At 43.2% G+C, this 17891-nt stretch overlaps 1 protein-coding gene across 3 annotated transcripts in view; it reads right to left on the reverse strand.

The window, feature by feature from the left end:
- Positions 1-14382: 14382 nt before the first annotated feature.
- The window catches only part of PGBD5 (piggyBac transposable element derived 5), a 442361-nt gene continuing 438852 nt past the window's right edge, over positions 14383-17891 (reverse strand). For 2 of the 3 annotated variants that reach the window (XM_056566918.1, XM_056566919.1), the window contains one exon: positions 14383-15309. In XM_056566918.1, the coding sequence (XP_056422893.1) occupies positions 15114-15309 (196 nt within the window). In that variant the 3' untranslated portion in view covers positions 14383-15113. The remainder of the gene's footprint in view (positions 15310-17891) is intronic. The other variant, XM_056566920.1, reaches the window with a different exon arrangement.

A 17891-nucleotide genomic window follows, 5' to 3' on the forward strand; every position in this document is an offset into this window, starting at 1 on the left:
AGACTAGGGGGTTAATTTATGGTAAACCCCTTTGTGTTCTTAACGAACACCTTCTTGAAAGCCAACATCTCAAACCTCTGGTCAGAGAGGGCTTCTCCGTGGGTACTCTTCTGCAGGGAATGGTTTCGGCCTTTCTTCCAGGAATGGGAGAGAGGAGGGCAAGTGAAGGACCTCCGTACACCACATGGATATCTTCCGGCTTACGCTACCCCGACTCTGAAGGCGATACGTCAGTGGGGTCTGGGAGTGTGGGAGATCAGTCAACAGGTTCTGTTGACCCACTTCCAGAGGCCGCTGGCGCTCAGGGACTGCCCAGGTCAGGATCTGAGGGTGGGGTTGTTTCTTTTAAACATGAAAAGGATCCCCCCGAAGTTTTGGGACTTGGCCTGGCGCTGCTTTCAGGGGAAGCTATATGTGAGGGACAATTTGAAGTGTAGGAGATCTGATGACCGGGACTGTCCCCGAGAAGAGTGTGTGGACACGCTGGAAAGCATGGACCACTTCCTCCTTCATTGTCCCTTTAATATAGGGGTTTACAACCGGGTGGGCGCTTCCATTGGCTGGAGTCAACTTGCCGGCCTTGCCTATCCGGAGTGGGCTTATGGGGCATTCAGGATCCTGGGTGGTCGAGACCGGGGCACTTTATTCTTAGTTAGCTTAGTGATTAGGTACCACACGTGGAACACACGGTGTTTAGTGTCTACGCAGCGTAAAGTCCTCTCCAAGGTGGAGGTCTGTAGGAATATCACCGATGACCTCGGGAAGATAAGGTCTTTGGAGTATGGCAGTCTTGGTACCAGTAGGGCTTCTCTCCCGTGGAGAGGGTTTTCTTTTGATGTGCCCTAGGTACTAGACCTTCTGGGTAGAGTACCCTTGTTTTGGTTAGGGACAGTGATGTAAGGGGACAGGGTTAGGGTGATAGTAGGGTCAGTTTTCATTTTAGGGATAATGGTAGGGCGAGAGGTAGGGAGGTGTTAGGGAAAGTATGTAAATTTTTGTATGTATCAGGATTGCCATCCTTCTTCCTGGTGGTGGGCTAATGCATAGCTAAACCATAGCTTTTTGTTTTGTTTTCCGATGTTTAGGTTATGAAGGGCTTACAGGCGCCAAACTTGGGCCTAGTGTGGGTTATATTGTTTATGTATGTTTTAAAGTTGGTTATAGTTAAGTTGGTTGGGAGGAGTTCTAGGTTGGGAGGGTGTATTTGGTGGGTGGTGGTTTTCTTTTGGTGGACCTGGTATGGGTCAGTCGTGGTCTGGACATTGAGAACTGTGGATTCTGACCAATGTACAGGAGGGCAGGTGGTGTGGGTGAAGGGATAGTTTAGAGTAGGATGTTTTATTGTATTTGTAGGTGTGTTTCCTGTATAATAATAGGTGTGTATATAGTGTATATAGTTTATATGTATAAATTGTGTACAGTACATGTAATTATTATTAAAAAAAAAATATTTTTTTTAAATCTTGATTTGTGAATTATATATGTAGTGATAGATATGGCAGTCGAACCAGTTGTTATTTTTGTAGTAATTTTTGTATCCAGTTGTGGTTTAGGTCTTGTGGGAAAACGTAGAAAACGTATGTATATATGTGTGTGTGGAAGGGGGAAGAGAAAAAAAAAGTGTGTATGTGTATATATATATATATATATATATATATATATATATATATATATATATGTATAGTAGTAGAAGAATATATTTATATATTTTTTGTATTGTTTACACTATGCATTTGCACTTTATTTAATGATTGATTTTGCACATTGATTAGTACCATTTGTAATTGGTGCTCCTATAAAGATATGGTTAGCACTGGTTGTGTGATGCTTGAGAAAGGTCAGGTTGAGCTGACTGAAACGTCGCTGTTGTATTGACACCTTTTATGGAATAAAACACAAATTTTTTTCATGAATTTTGGTGCTGTGGACAAGACTTTTTCTTCTATATATATATATATATATATATATATATATATATATATATATATATATAATTTGGTGTGCAGTGGGAGTGCTTGTTGTGTTTTTGGTTTGTATAAGTTTGGGTGTTTTTTGAGTTGTAGATTAATTTATCTTTATGCCTTTATAAAGTTATGGATATGTGATGCATGTGTGTGGCATAGTATTATTATTACCTTTTATAATTATTATTAGTGTTATTATAAAAAAATAAAAATAAAATTAAAAAATACAAAAAAAACATTAAAAAAATAAAATAAATTAAAAAAAATAAAAAAAAAGAGGTGGTGGTGTGTAGTGGGAGTGCTTGTTGTGTTTTCTGTGTGTTTTGTAGTGTGTGTTTTTCCCAAGTCTGGGTCTTTTTGAGTTACAGCTAAATTGTGCTATTTTTATGTTTCTTTTTTGGTTATGTAAGTTGAGTATGCATGTAAGGTGTGTTTTTTTTTTATTTTTTTTTTTTTTAGGAAAACTGGGCTGGCCGGTTAGGCAGGGTTTATGTTCTTTTATTTTAAATGTAAAGTTTTGGTTTATGTTATTTCATGTTATTGTTTTCAGTTATGGCCAAGTTGTGCTGGTTTTGTGTTTTTGTTATGATTAATATTTTTCTAATAAAAGATCTACAGGATATAACTCAGGATCAGTACAGGATAAGTAATGTAATGTATGAACACAGTGACCTTGCCAGGAGAATAATGAGTACAGCTCCAGAGTTACACTCATTGTTCTGCTGTTGGGGGTCACTGTATGACTTACCCTGTGTGTACATGGATTTACATTGGTATATATTGGTGTCTACACTGTATACCAGTATTCGCCAACCAGGGTGCTTCCAACTGTTGCAAAACTACAACTCTCAGGATGCCCAGACAGTCATTGGGCCTCTGGGCATGTTGAGAGTTGTAGTTTTGCTACTTCTGGCACCCTGGTTGGGGAACACTGTCTTAGAAGTTACAGATGGAGTAAAGATGGTGGTGAGGAGGTACATGTACATGGTACTTTACACACCAGGGTGTATCTGCATCTCCTCACTTCCATCTTTACTCCGTCTGTAACTTCTAAAGCAGTGTTCCCCAACCAATGTACCTCAAGCTGTTGCAAAACTACAACTTTCAGCATGCCCTCTGGCTATCTGGGCATGCTGGGAGTTGTAGTTTTGCTACTGCTGGAGGCCCATTGTTTGGAAAACACTGGTTTAGAGGAGGATCAATGCAGAGGGTAACCCAGGCTGAATGAGATGGACACAGGCAGGGGAGGGTGATGAATGGCAGGGCAGGCTGGGGTGATAGCTGGAGAGCTAGTGCTGATGTAGCCAGGCCTGGATGGTGAGGAGATATAGCACGGCCACGGGAGAAGGATTAATATGATAATGTAACCGGTACAGAGGAGCCCTGAGCAGGGGCCGATCCAGAGCCTAGTCTCGGGAGGGGCACTATCAGAGTACTTTGTGTTGGTGGACAGAAAAAGTTGTATATCCTGTATTCCCATATATATAATAATGCAACACATTTAGTGCCCCCACAATGCCCCATATAAAATAATGCAAAATGTTGGCATATGGAAGCCGTAAAATAAGGATATAGTCCAGGCACTGGTCCTCACAATTAGATGGTGTCAAGAGTCAGGTGTAGGTAAAATCAAAGTTTCTTTAATGGCATTAAAGAAACTTTGATTTTACCTACACCTGACTCTTGACACCATCTAATTGTGAGGACCAGCGCCTGGACTATATCCTTATTTTACGGCTTCCATATGCCAAAATTTTGCTTTCTCTGCTGAGTACCTGTGGCCACTCAGAAAGGATCCAGAGCAGCGGTTACCCTCATTGTCTCGAGCGACTCTACAGGCTTTTACAGGTGTTGTGCCCTCAGCACAACACCATCTGGTAAGCTCACATCTTACCTTACTTTGGGGACTACCGTTTTAAACCTATTGCACTAGGAGCGCACCTTTTCCTTTTTTGTTTCCTTTTCCATATAAAATAATGTCCTACTATATAAAATTATTTTTCTCAAACTGTCCCATATAAACTTTACGATAAAAGAATACGCCTTGAAAAGTGTATATATAAATAATGCTCCCCTTGTCCCGCTCCCTCACACCAACTAGTACCTATGGTCCCCCTTTTCTTCCTTATTGAACCATATTTCCCCCTCTGATACAAATGGTGCCCCCCAAAGTGCCCCATAATATCGATGACCAACCTTTTCATAGTCTGCTCTGGGTCCCCATGGGCTCCCACTCTCTAAGAGAAAGTAAGATATCATAAGCATCAGTGTTTCCAGCTTCCTCTTCCTTTGCCAGGCTGTGCCTGGGCTCCATCACTCTGTGACCATCCTGATGCCACATGTCTACACAGCCCATCCCCGCTCGAGGGTTGGTGTCACCCGATGTGGCAAAAAAAGGTGTCACCCCATACCCCTTCTTCCCTGAAAGTAATTTTTTAGCCTGTTGTGATGCCTGCAGTGTAGCACTTTGCAGAAAATAATTTCCAGTATGATAATCAAATATACCAGTTGTCACAGAATGGGAAGGTGCAGAAGAATTTTTTACCTTTTAAAACTACAGCTCCCAGTATGACCTAAGCAGGTTATGCTGGGAGTTGTAGTTTCACTCATCATAACTGTAGAACTTACAAGTGACTACAGCTCTGATGGGACATAGTGAGGAGAATGTATAATGATATCAGTGACTACAGGTGACATCTCTATAGTATTTCCTTATCTAATTCAGATGGTACATACCGCTGTGACTTTGTCAGCTAAATCTTCTTTCTGTAGAAAATGACGCCCAGATGGCTCCTTAATTTGTCAGTGAATTCTGATCCTCTATATGAAAACAATAATTATTATAATAAAGCTAAACACTGTACCTCTGAATATAATACTACCACACACTGCGCCCTCTGAATACAAAAGTGTAATGTATTGTGGCCCATAAATATCGTAGCACCCAAGAAACTCCTTCATAATATACACCATACCTCTAAAATGCAAAACATTCTGTGCCCCTCACAAATAGTAATAATGCCCCATCTTGTCCCCCACATATAATAATTATGACCTGTCCTGCACCCCCCACATAATAATAATGTCTGTCCTGTTTCCCCCAGATAATAATAATGCCCTCTGTCCTGTGCCCCTCACATATGCCTCCTGTGCTGTGCCACTCACATATCATGCCCCCATCATGCACCCCTAACATATAATGCCTCCTGTGCTGTGCCCCTTACATATAATGCTCCCATCATGCTCCCCTTACATATAATGCCCCCAGTGCTGTGCCCCTAACATATAATGCCCCCATCATGCTCCCCTAACATATAATGCCCCCAGTGCTGTGCCCCATTAAGGGGCACAGCACACGGGGCATTATATGTGAGGGGAACATGATGCGAGCATTATATGTAAGGGGCACAGCACATGGGGCATTATATGTGAGGGTCACATTACAGGGAGCATTATATGTTGGGGCACAGGACAGGGGGCATTATATGTGAAGGGCATATGATGAGAGCATTATATGAGGGGCACAGCCAGGGGCATTATATGTTAGGAGAGCATGACAGGGGCATTATATGTAAGGGCAACAGCACAGGGGGCATTATATGTGAGGGGCACAAGATGAGAGGATATGTAAGGGACACAGCACAGGGGGCATTATATGTTAGGAGAGCATGACGGGGGCATTTTATGTATGGGGCCCCCATACATATAATGCCCCCATCATGCTCCCCTAACATATAATGCCCCCTGTGCCCCTGATATAATACTCTCATCATGTGCCCCTCACATATTATACCCCCTGTGCTGTTGCCCTTACATAAAATGCCCCCTGTGATGTGACTCTCACATATAATGCCCCCTGTCCAGCCCCAAAGGGGCATTATACATAATGGGCACAATATATGTGAGGGGCACAACACAGGGGGCATTATATGTGAGAGACACATGACAGGGGATCCTCTGTCATGTGCTCTTCACATATAATGTCCCCTGTCATAGGCCCCTCACATTAAATGTCTCCTTTCCTGTGCCCCCTAAGTTTTTACATTGCCACCTGAACCCAGTGCCATATAGAAAAAAAATTGCCCTGTTGCCCCCCCCCCCTGGATCCGCCACTGGCCCTGAGCCCCACCTGCCTCTTACCTCTGCCAGTACACAGGTCCCCAGCAACAGTTGGAAGCCCGGGATGGCCCCGCTGCTGCAGCGGCTCCTCATGGTATCTCTGCCGGGTCCCGGGGTGCATGGAGCCGGAAGCCAGAGCTCTGACAACCGGAGCTCCGCCCACAGGGTGAGACCAATGAGAGAGGGGGGGTGTTAGTCTGCAGGAAAAACGGCGGTGACGCTTTAGCCGCAGCGCATAGGCAATGCCGGCCCTGAGCCCCAGGAATGTAGTAAGTAAAAAAATAAATAAATAAAATCAAACGGACCTGACATTCAGGGCACCAGGGCTTAACATTCGGGGCAGGGGCCCTGAATGATTTGACCTAGTGACACCCCTGAACAGTGCCAATTTAATGATTCATCATACAAATACATTTTGGACAATTGCATGGTTCCAACTATGTGGGAACAGTTTGGGGAAGGCCCTTTTCTTTTCCAGCATGATTGTGTCCCATAAAACAAAGCAAGGTTCATTAAGGCCCCTTTCACACTGCCGATGGTAGAGCCAAGCAGTATAACGGGAGAAAAATTACAGCATGTGCCGTCTTTCTCCCTCTATTCATAACGGCGCCCGGCAGCCCCCATAGTAGTAAATGGGAGCCGCCGGGACCCGTTGTTTGCTGTTGCCCCCCATTATGAGAACGGCCATTAACCCCTTCAGGACGGAGCCCATTTTTTGCACATCTGACCACTGTCACTTTAAACATTAATAACTCTGGGATGCTTTTAGTTATCATTCTGATTCCGAGACTGTTTTTTCGTGACATATTCTACTTTAACATAGTGGTAAATTTTTGTCGATACTTGCATCCTTTCTTGGTGAAAAATCCGTAAATTTGATGAAAAATTTGAAAATTTTGCATTTTTCTAACTTTGAAGCTTTATGCTTGTAAGGAAAATGGATATTACGAATACATTTTTTTTTTGGTTCACATATACAATATGTCTACTTTATGTTTGCATCATAAAATTGATGAGTTTTTACTTTTGGAAGACACCAGAGGACTTCAACGGTCAGCAGCAATTTTCCGATTTTTCACAAAATTTTCAAACTCAGTATTTTTCAGGGACCAGTTCAGGTTTGAAGTGAATTTGAAGGGTCTTCATATTAGAAATACCCCATAAATGACCCCATTATAAAAACTACACCCCCCAAAGTATTCAAAATGACATTCAGTCAGCGTTTTAACCCTTTAGGTGTTTCACACGAATAGCAGCAAAGTGAAGGAGAAAATTCACAATCTTCATTTTTTACACTTACATGTTCTTGTAGACCCAATTTTTGAATTTTTACAAGGGGTAAAAGGACAAAAATTTTTACTTGTATTTGTAGCCCAATTTCTCTCGAGTAAGCACATACCTCATATGTCTATGTAAATTGTTCGGCGGGCGCAGTAGAGGGCTCAGAAGGGAAGGAGCGACAAGGGGATTTTGGAGAGTACGTTTTTCTGAAATGGTTTTTGGGGGGCATGTCACCTTTAGGAAGCCTTTATGGTGCCAGAACAGCAAAAAAAAAAAACACATGGCATACCATTTTGGAAACTAGACCCCTCGGGGAATGTAACATGGGATAAAGTGAACCTTAATACCCCACAGGTGTTTCACGACTTTTGCAAATGTAAAAAAAAAAATTTTTACCTAAAATGCTTGTTTTCCCAAAAATTTTTAATTTTTAAAAAGGGTAATAGCAGAAAATACCGCAAAAAATTTGAAGCCCAATTTCTCCCGATTCAGAAAACACCCCATATGGGGGTGAAAAGTGCTCTGCTGCCGCACTACAGGTCTCGGAAGAGAAGGAGTCACATTTGGCTTTTTGAAAGCAAATTTTGCTCTGGGGGCATGCCGCATTTAGGAAGCCCCTATGGTGCCACAATTTCTCCCGAGTACGGCGATACCCTATATGTGACCCTAAACTGTTGCCTTGAAATACGACAGGGCTCCAAAGTGAGAGCGCCATGCGCATTTGAGGCCTAAATTAGGGACTTGCATAGGGGTGGACATAGGGGTATTCTACGCCAGTGATTCCCAAACAGGGTGCCTCCAGCTGTTGCAAAATTCCCAGCATGCCTGGACAGTCAACGGCTGTCCGACAATACTGGGAGTTGTTTTGCAACAGCTGGAGGCTCCGTTTTGGAAACAGTGGCGTACCAGACGATTGTCATTTTTATTGGGGAGGGGAGGGGGGCTGTATAGGGGTATGTGTATATGTAGTGTTTTTTACTTTTTATTTTATTTTTTGTGGTAGTGTAGTGTAGTGTTTTTAGGGTACAGTCGCACGGGCGGGGGTTCACAGTAGTTTCTCGCTGGCAGTTTGAGCTGCAGCAGAAAGTTTGCGGCAGCTCAAACTTGCAGCCAGATACTTACTGTAATCCTCCGCCCATGTGAGTGTACCCTGTACGTTCACATTGGGGGGGACATCCAGCTGTTGCATAACTACAACTCCCAGCATGCCCGTTGGCTGTCGGTGACTGCTGAGAGTTGTAGTTTTGCAACAACTGTAGGCACACTGGTTATGTATCACTGAGTTTGTGACCTAACTCAGTGTTTCACAACCAGTGTGCCTCCAGCTGTTGCAAAACTTCAACTCCCAGCATGTACGGTGCATGGTGTACGGTGACTGCTGAGAGTTGTAGTTTGCAACAGCTGGAGGCACACCGGTCGTGAAACACTGAGTTAGGTAAAAAAAAAACTCTGAGTTTCACAACCAGTGTGCCTTCAGCAAAACTACAACTCTCAGCAGTCACCGACAGCCAACGGGCATGCTGGGAGTTGTAGTTATGCAACCAGCAGATGCACCACTACAACTCCCAGCATGCACTTTAGCTGTTTGTGCAAGCTGGGAGTTGTAGTTATACAACAGCTGAAGGTACACTTTTCCATAGAAAAAATGTGCCTCCAGCTGTTGCAAAACCATAAGTCCCAGCATGCCCATAAGGGAATGCTGGGAGTTGTGGTGGTCTGCCTCCTGCTGTTGCATAACTACAGCTCCCAGCATGCCCTTTTTGCATGCAGGGAGCTGTTGCTAAGCAACAGCATGAGGCTGTCACTCACCTCCAATGATCCACGCCGGAGAGTCAGTCCCTCGTCGTCACCGCCGCCGCCGCCGCTGCTCCTTGGGCCCCGATCCCAACATTAATGCCGGGGATCGGGGTCCCCAGCACCCGGGGTGCACGTCCTGCACCCGCTCACGTCCTCCGGAAGAGGGGCGGAGCGGGTGCGGGAGTGACACCCGCAGCAGGCGCCCTGATTGGTCGGCCGGTAATCCGGCCGACGAATCAGGGCGATCGTGAGGTGGCACCAGTGCCACCTCACCCCTGCAGACTCTGGCTGTTCGGGGCCGTCTCTGACGGCCCCGAACAGCCAGTCATTCCGGGTCACCGGGTCACTGGAGACCCGATTGACCCGGAATCGCCGCAGATCGCTGGACTGAATTGTCCAGCGATCTGCGGCGATCGCCGACATGGGGGGGCATAATGACCCCCCTGGGCGATATGCCGGGATGCCTGCTGAACGATTTCAGCAGGCATCCGGCTCCGGTCCCCAACCGGCTAGCGGTGGGGGCCGGAATTCCCACGGGCGTATGGATACGCCCTCGGTCCTTAAGGACTCAGGATGCAGGGCGTATCCATACGCCCTATGTCCTGAAGAGGTTAAAGTAAGAAAAAAAAGAGAGACTTTGATGGCCATTCTTGATGAGGAGCAATGTTCTTCGGGATGAGTGGGAAAAATTTTTCAGGCACATGCCGAAATTTTGTATACTGTTTACCTGAAAGCAAAGTGGAAACAAAGGGGGGGGGGGACTTCATATTAACCCCTTAAGGACACAGGGCATATCCATACACCCCTGTTTCCAAGTCCTTAAGGACACAGGGCGTATGCATACGCCCTGCGCATTTCCGGCCCCAGCCGCTAGCTGGAGGGGAGCCGGGGCCGGATGCCTGCTGAAATCGTTCAGCAGTCATCCCGGCAAATTGCCCAGGGGGGTCATTATGTCCCCCCATGTCGGCGATGGCTGCAGATCTCTGGACAATTCGGCCCAGCGATCTGCGGCGGATTCCGGGTCAATCGGGTCTCCAGTGACCCGGAATTACTGGCTGATCGGGGCCGTCTCTGACGGCCCCGAACAGCCATAGCCAGCAGGGGTGAGGTGGCTCTGGTGCCACCTCACGATCGCCCTGATTCGTCGGCCGGTTTCCCGGCCGACCAATCAGGGTGCCTGCTGCGGGTGTCACTCCCGCAACCCGCTCCGCCCCTCTTCCGGAGGATGTGAGCGGGTGCGAGAAGAAGACCCCGGGAGCTGGGGACCCCGATCCCCGGCGTGCCTGTTGGGATCGGGGCCCCAGGAGCGGCGGCGGCGGCGTGAGGCAGCAGTTGGAGGTGAGTGACAGCCTCCTGCTGTTGCTTAGAAACAGCTCCCAGCATGCAAAAAGGGCGTGCTGGGAGCTGTAGTTATGCAACAGCAGGAGGCAGACCACCACAACTCCCAGCATTCCCTTATGGGCAACAGCTGGAGGCATATTTTTTCTATGGAAAAGTGTACCTTCAGCTGTTGTATAACTACAACTCCCAGCTTGCACAATCAGCTAAAGTGCATACTGGGAGTTGTAGTGGTGCATCTGCTGGTTGCATAACTACAACTCCCAGCATGCCCGTTGGCTGTCGGTGACTGCTGAGAGTTGTAGTTTTGCAACAGGTGGAGGCACACTGGTTGTGAAACACTGAGTTAAGTAGCAAACCAGTGTGTCTCCAGCTGTTGCATAAATACAATCCCCAGCCAAAGTAGTATGCCTCCAGCTGTTGCATAACTACAAGTCCCAGCATGCCCTTCCGCTGTCTGTACATGCTGGGGGTTGTAGCTTTTGCAACAGCTGAAGGCACACTGGTTGCAAAACACTGAGTTTGTTACCAAACTCTGTGTTTCACAACCAGTGTGCCTCCAGCTGTTGCAAAACTACAACTCCCAGCATGCACTGATAGACCGTACATGCTGGGAGTTGTAGTTTTGCAACAGCTGGAGGTATTCCCCCCCCCCACCAATGTGAACGTACAAGGTACACTCACATGGGCGGAGGTTTACAGTAAGTATCCGGCTGCAAGTTTGAGCTGCGGCAAATTTTCTGCCGCAGCTCAAACTGCCAGCGAGAAACTACTGTGAACCCCCGCCCGTGCGACTGTACCCTAAAAACACTACACTACACTACCACAAAATAAAATAAAAAGTAAAAAACACAACACAAAAAGCCCCCCTCCCCTCCCCAATAAAAATGAAAAACGTCTGGTACGCAACTGTTTCCAAAACGGAGCCCCCAGCTGTTGCAAAACAACTACTCCCAGTATTGCCAGATAGCCACTGACTGTCCAGGCATGCTGGGAGTTTTACAACAGCTGGAGGCCCCCCGTTTGGGAATCACTGGCGTAGAATACCCCTATGTCCACCCCTATGCAAATCCCTAATTTAGGGCACAAATGCGCATGGCGCTCTCACTTTGGAGTCCTGTCGTATTTCAAGGCAACAGTTAAGGGTTACATATGGGGTATCGCCGTACTCGGGAGAAATTGTGTTACAAATTTTGGGGGCTATTTTCTGCTATTACCCTTTTTAAAAATGTAAAATATTTGGGAAACCAAGCATTTTAGGTAAAAAAAATATAAAATTTTTTTTTTATATATACAAAAGTCGGGAATCACCTGTGGGGGATTTAGGTTCACATTACCCCTTGTTACGTTTCCCGAGGGGTCTAGTTTCCAAAATGGTATGCCATGTGGGTTTTTTTTTTTTGCTGTTCTGGCACCATAGGGGCTTCCTAAATGCGGCATGCCCCCAGAGCAAAATTTGCTTTCAAAAAGCCAAATGTGACTCCTTCTCTTCTGAGACCTGTAGTGCGCCAGCAGAGCACTTTTCACCCCCATATGGGGTGTTTTCTGAATCGGGAGAAATTGGGCTTCAAATTTTGGGGGGTATTTACTGCTATTACCCTTTTTAAAAATGTAACATTTTTGGGAAACCAAGCATTTTAGGTAAAAATTTTTTTTTTTTTTTACATATACAAAAGTCGTGAATCACCTGTGGGGTATTAAGGTTCACTTTACCCCTTGTTATGTTCCCCGAGGGGTCTAGTTTCCAAAATGGTATGCCATGTGTTTTTTTTTTTTGCTGTTCTGGCACCATAGGGGCTTCCTAAAGGTGACATGCCCCCCAAAAACCATTTGTCGCTCCTTCCCTTCTGAGCCCTCTACTGCGCCCGCCAAACACTTTACATGGACATATGAGGTATGTGCTTACTCAAGAGAAATTGGGTTTCCAATGCAAGTAAAAATTTTCTCCTTTTTACCCCTTGCAAAAATTCATAAATTGGGTCTACAAGAACATGCGAGTGTAAAAAATGAAGATTTTGAATCTTCTCCTTTACTTTGCTGCTATTTCTGTGAAACACCTAAAGGGTCAAAACACTTACTGAATGTCATTTTGAATACTTTGGGGGTGCAGTTTTTCTAATGGGGTCATTTGTGGGGTATTTCTAATATGAAGACCCTTCAAATCCACTTCAAAACTGAACTGGTCACTGAAAAATAGTGAGTTTGAAAATTTTGTGAAAAATTTCAAAATTGCTGCTGAACTTTGAAACCCTCTAGTGTCTTCCAAAAGTAAAAACTAATAAATTTTATGACGCAAACATAAAGTGGACATATTGTATATGTGAACCAAAAAAAATGTATTTTGAATATCCATTTTCCTTACAAGCAGAGAGCTACAAAGTTAGAAAAATGCTAAATTTTCATTTTTTTTATCAAATTTGGGGATTTTTCACCAAGAAAGGATGCAAGTTACCACAAAATTTTACCACTATGTTAAAGTAGAATATGTCACGAAAAAATAATCTCGGAATCAGAATGATAAGTAAAAGCATTCCAGAGTTATTAATGTTTAAAGTGACAGTGGTCAGATGTTCAAAAAATGCTCTGGTCCTTAAGGTAAAAAAAGGGCTCAGTCCTTAAAGGCGTATTCCAGCAAAAAACTTTTTTTTATATTTTTTCATATTAACTGGCTCCCTCCCATAGGCTTGCGGTGCCTGATGTCACAGGGGGCGGAGCCATGACATCATGATGCTCCAGCCCCATGCTTGTGATTCATCAGACCCAGAGTGATGTTCGCTCTGGAGACTGATGATAGGGATTGCTGTATTAAAGATTGTGGGGGTCCTCAGTGGCGGGACCCCGCGATGAGGCATCTTATTCCCTTTCCTTTGGATAGATGATAAGATGTCTTAGGGAGAACCCCTTTAACAGATTTGTAAATTACTTCTATTAAAAAATATGAATCCTACCAGTACTTATCAGCTACTGAAGTGGAGTTGTTATTTTCTGTCTGACAACAGTGCTCTCTGTTGACACCTCTGTCTGTCTCAGGAACTGTCCAGAGCAGGATAGGTTTGCTGTGGGGATTTGCTCCTACTGAACAGTTCCTGAGACAGACAGAGGTGTCAGCAGAGAGCACTGTGGGCAAATAGAAAATACATTTAATAAGAAAAGAACTTCATGTGGAGCATACAGTAGCTGAAAATTACTGGAAGGGTTAAGATCTTTAAAAAGATTTGTAAATTACTTCTATTTAACTTTAAGATAGGTTTGCTGTGGGGATTTGCTCCTTCTCTGGGCAGTTCCTGAGACAGACAGAGGTGTCAGCAGAGAGCACTGTTGTCAGACAGAAAAGAACAACTCAACTTCAGTACTGGTAGGATTAAGATTTCTTTATAGAAGTCATTTACAAATCTGTTTAACTTTCCGGAGCCAGTTGATATGAAAAATTCTTTTTCACTGGAATAACCCTTTAATGCCTATGGATTTATAATTGGATGCCTAAAAAACTTCTGGTGTCACTATACTTTTGTCCATACAGTGTACATTCAAAGATGGAAATATTCTGTAAGGGTTTTTTTAGCCTATAAAAATATACATTATTAGAATTACACTGTGTGAAGAGGCCTGGGGCTTGTACAAGTGATGTAACCTATTGAACTTTTACTGGCGCTTGCAATTGCCATACTTTCAGTACCATTGGTGCAAGAAAATGCAGCATTTGTAGCTCTTTGGACCGCCCCTTCTAAAACTACACTGATTGCAAGGACAAGGACATCGATGGGATGGGCCTTAATTTTTTTTTTTTAGAGGCTTTTTTTGTTACATAGAGAAAAATAAATTTAAATTCAAGTATTTTGAAATTGTGTCTGTGCATCATTTTTTAACAGTGTAAAATCACAAATTTTATTTGTTCAGGACCTTTATTTTATAACAACCAAGTTACTGTCGGCTATCAAATGAAAAATACATAGGCCATGATTGGCAAATCACTTTAAGACACTATATTCCATATTTAGAATAGCAATTACAAAACACACACTTGTTTTCTCTTTGTCAGTAGTAAAAAGAATTAAACAATATAGTAAAATACCAATTGTCAAACAGCATAGTTTTAAAGCAAACAAGGGAATGTTATGTGAAACATGATTAAGAAAATTGTCAAGGACATTGTTTCATTGTTTGAAATGTTATACATTTTAATCTAAATTAAAGACAAGTGAATGTATCTAAAATAATTTCTGTTAGGATCTGCATGTGAACACACCCATGCCTACTTGGCCAATGGCTGCTCATTTTTTATTTTTTTTTGGGGGGGGGGGGGGGGGGGTAAAACTGCAGTACTACCAGCAAAGTTGTGTAGCCACTTGCTACCACATGTGGAGGTGGTTTAGTTTGCATGCAGCAGTGACATCATGGGAGCACCATGGTAGGTGGTACAATTTTAAATTCAGACTATATTTCAATTACTACAAAATATAGAAAGAAATGTTTATTCATTTGGTGTAGTTTATAGTCCTGCCAAAAGAATTAACGTAATAACATTTATAGATTTTTCTAATTTACACATTTATTCCTGGCAGTTCAAAGCAGTGACTTCAGGTTCTGCTTCAAACACCTCTAAAACTGAAGTAATTAATCCTGAGGTGAAGTTTCCTCCAACCCAAGCAACTCTCGAACAAGTCTATCGCCAAAATGAGCACGGGTATAACGTTTAACATGGTAGGCATCAGACATTTTGTAGAGGATGTATGCATTATTTATTGCAATGCTTAAGGAATACCAAAATACTTGTTGCCAGGTTTTATTTGGTTTGTGTGAAATAAAGTACCTAAAAAAGAATAGAAAATTGGATTGCATTAACATTAGAATGCTAGAAGTACAAACATAGTTATACAGTTAGCATGTTTAGAGAAAAGACAAACGTTTATCAAGTTTATACCAGGGCAACGAGAAAATGTGGATAAAGGGAAGGAGTGTGAATGACTCTAAGGCTATGTTAACATGGGCGAATGTCCGCACAGAAATTCTCGTAGAAGGCAATGCATTTCTGTGCGGACTTCGCAGAAATAACAGACATGTCTATTCTTTCAGTGGACTCCAGAATCAGGACATCAGCGTCAGAAACATCTGCCATGGAAATTCCGCTGTGTGCATAGTGCAGCAGAATCCAATTGAAATTAATGGGACTCTGCTGCAATGGAATGTCCATGGAGAATTCTTCTGAGGAATTCTGCATGAAAATTCCATCATGTGAACATGGCCTAAAACTTTATTTTCCCATACTGATCCAAAAAAAAAGTATGAAATGCATGATTCATGAACCATTCCGCCCTAAGAATTTTGTACATTTACATAAATATCAATGTTTTGTTTTATACTTAATCATGTTCTACCTTAGGGTCTATTCACACAGCAGAATTTCCACATGCGGAATTCCACACAGATTCTGCCTCAAATTAAAGCCCAATAGACTTCTATGGGATTTCACACTCCCATTCACACTTCTGCCTATCTGCATGTGGACAAAATCTGCACAAGCCAGAAACCACCCAAATGAATGCAGAAGCGGAATTGGAGGGACTGTGCAGAAATTCTGCCGTGTGAATAGACCCTTAGACATCTGTTCTCAAGACTAAATGAATGTTATTTTAATCCTTACTTATAATTAAGATTATCCATACCCCATATTAGTTCAGTTGCATGTCTTTGCTTTTAATTATACATGACAATTTTCTCGAGGCCTTGGAAGAAGCTGATTGGCATTACCTACTGCTCTGTAGTTTTTGATCAACAGGTACACAAAGATCATCCACAAAGTTCTCACACTTTGGTTATAACAAGTCTGTGTCACTTAGCAATCCTAGCCCTCCACTTCTACTTTCCTGGTGAAAAATCACAAGTCTGGAGAGAAGAGGAACAGCTGTGGTGTCCCAAGGAGAGAGGAAGAAAATGACAGCAGAGGATAGACAATGGGGGCTGGGTGAAAACAGCAAAGCAGAATATGCCATACATTGTATTAATGTAACAAATTGCAGCTCAGGGGCTCTGCTTTATATGCAGGTTCAGAGCATTAGATGATTATAATGGGAGGGGTATTTTGCTACAATATACTATACCCCTGAATATTTACATGTGGAAATGCTGCAGATTTATGACTGTGGAAAATATGCAGAGATTCTGTCCCATTTAGGCTAGGTTCAGACTACGGAATCTCCGGCCGGAAATTTTCTGCCAGGAGAGTCTGAGTGCGGCCAGCACTGAATGAATCAGTCGGCGCTACGACCGCGCGGACACAGCAGTCTCCAATAGACTGCAATGTGTTCCGCGAGTATTTCCGCCTGAAGAAAGAGCAATGCCATTCTTCAGGCAGAAATTTTCAGGCGGATTTTCCGTTCTCAAATTCCGAAGTGTGAATTTGTGAACGGAAACCCATTCACTACACTATACATTTTAGCAAGCGGAATTTCCGCCTGCAATTTCAAAGCAGAATTGCAGGCGGAAATACCGTAGTCTGAACATAGCCTTAAAGTACCCCAATCAGGACATAAGGGAAGGTATACATAGGAGAGGTATGGGGACTTAATTAAGTTACCACCCCTAACTTGTATGTGGTCAAACAGCTGGTTAACCAGACAGAGAGAGGCTACATTCACACTACGAAATTTTAATTTCAGGTGCAGCAGCCTCCCATTTTCTTCAATAGGATTCTGCTGCACCATGCACACGGCAGAATTTTAGATTCCAGACTTCTAAATGTTTGTTCTTTTGGTGGAAATCCATGAGGACTGCACTGCCATCAATGGTGATGGCGTGTCTTATGGTTCTGAAGGTTCTAAAGGATTTCAGCAGTGCACCAGCTGCTGAAAGAGTCTCCAACTCTAAATATTTCTAGGCAGAAATTATGTATTTTGAATACAGCTTCAAGTCATCCTCCCAGTTGTGCTAACTGTGCACAGAGAGGGGAGGTTAAAGGGGTACTCCGGTGGAAAACAATTTTTTTTCAAATCAACTGGGGCCAGAAAGTTAAAGTTGTAAATTACTTTTATTTTAAAATCTTAATCCTTCCAGTATTTATCAGATGCTGTCTTTTTTAGTTAAAGTTGTATAGTTCTTTTCAGTCTGACCACGGTGCTCTCTGCTGACACTCTTTTTATTAGAAAAATACAAAACTTATCAAATACAAAACACAAAGCAAGCTTAACCAGCTATAACATAAATAAGAAATACTCTAGAACCAAAAACAAAACCTCATAAACAAAACCCTGCCTAACCGGCCAGCCAGCTTTACTGAGATACTAAAATACTAAGATATTAAAGTATGCCCAAAATATCTAATCAAACACTCACACACTTACCGAAAATGAACATAAGAAAAATAAATAAATAAATAAAATAGCACAACTTGGCTTG

The sequence above is a fragment of the Hyla sarda genome, chromosome 3, assembly GCF_029499605.1.
Source record: "Hyla sarda isolate aHylSar1 chromosome 3, aHylSar1.hap1, whole genome shotgun sequence".
In the NCBI taxonomy this organism is placed as follows: Eukaryota; Metazoa; Chordata; class Amphibia; order Anura; family Hylidae; genus Hyla; species Hyla sarda.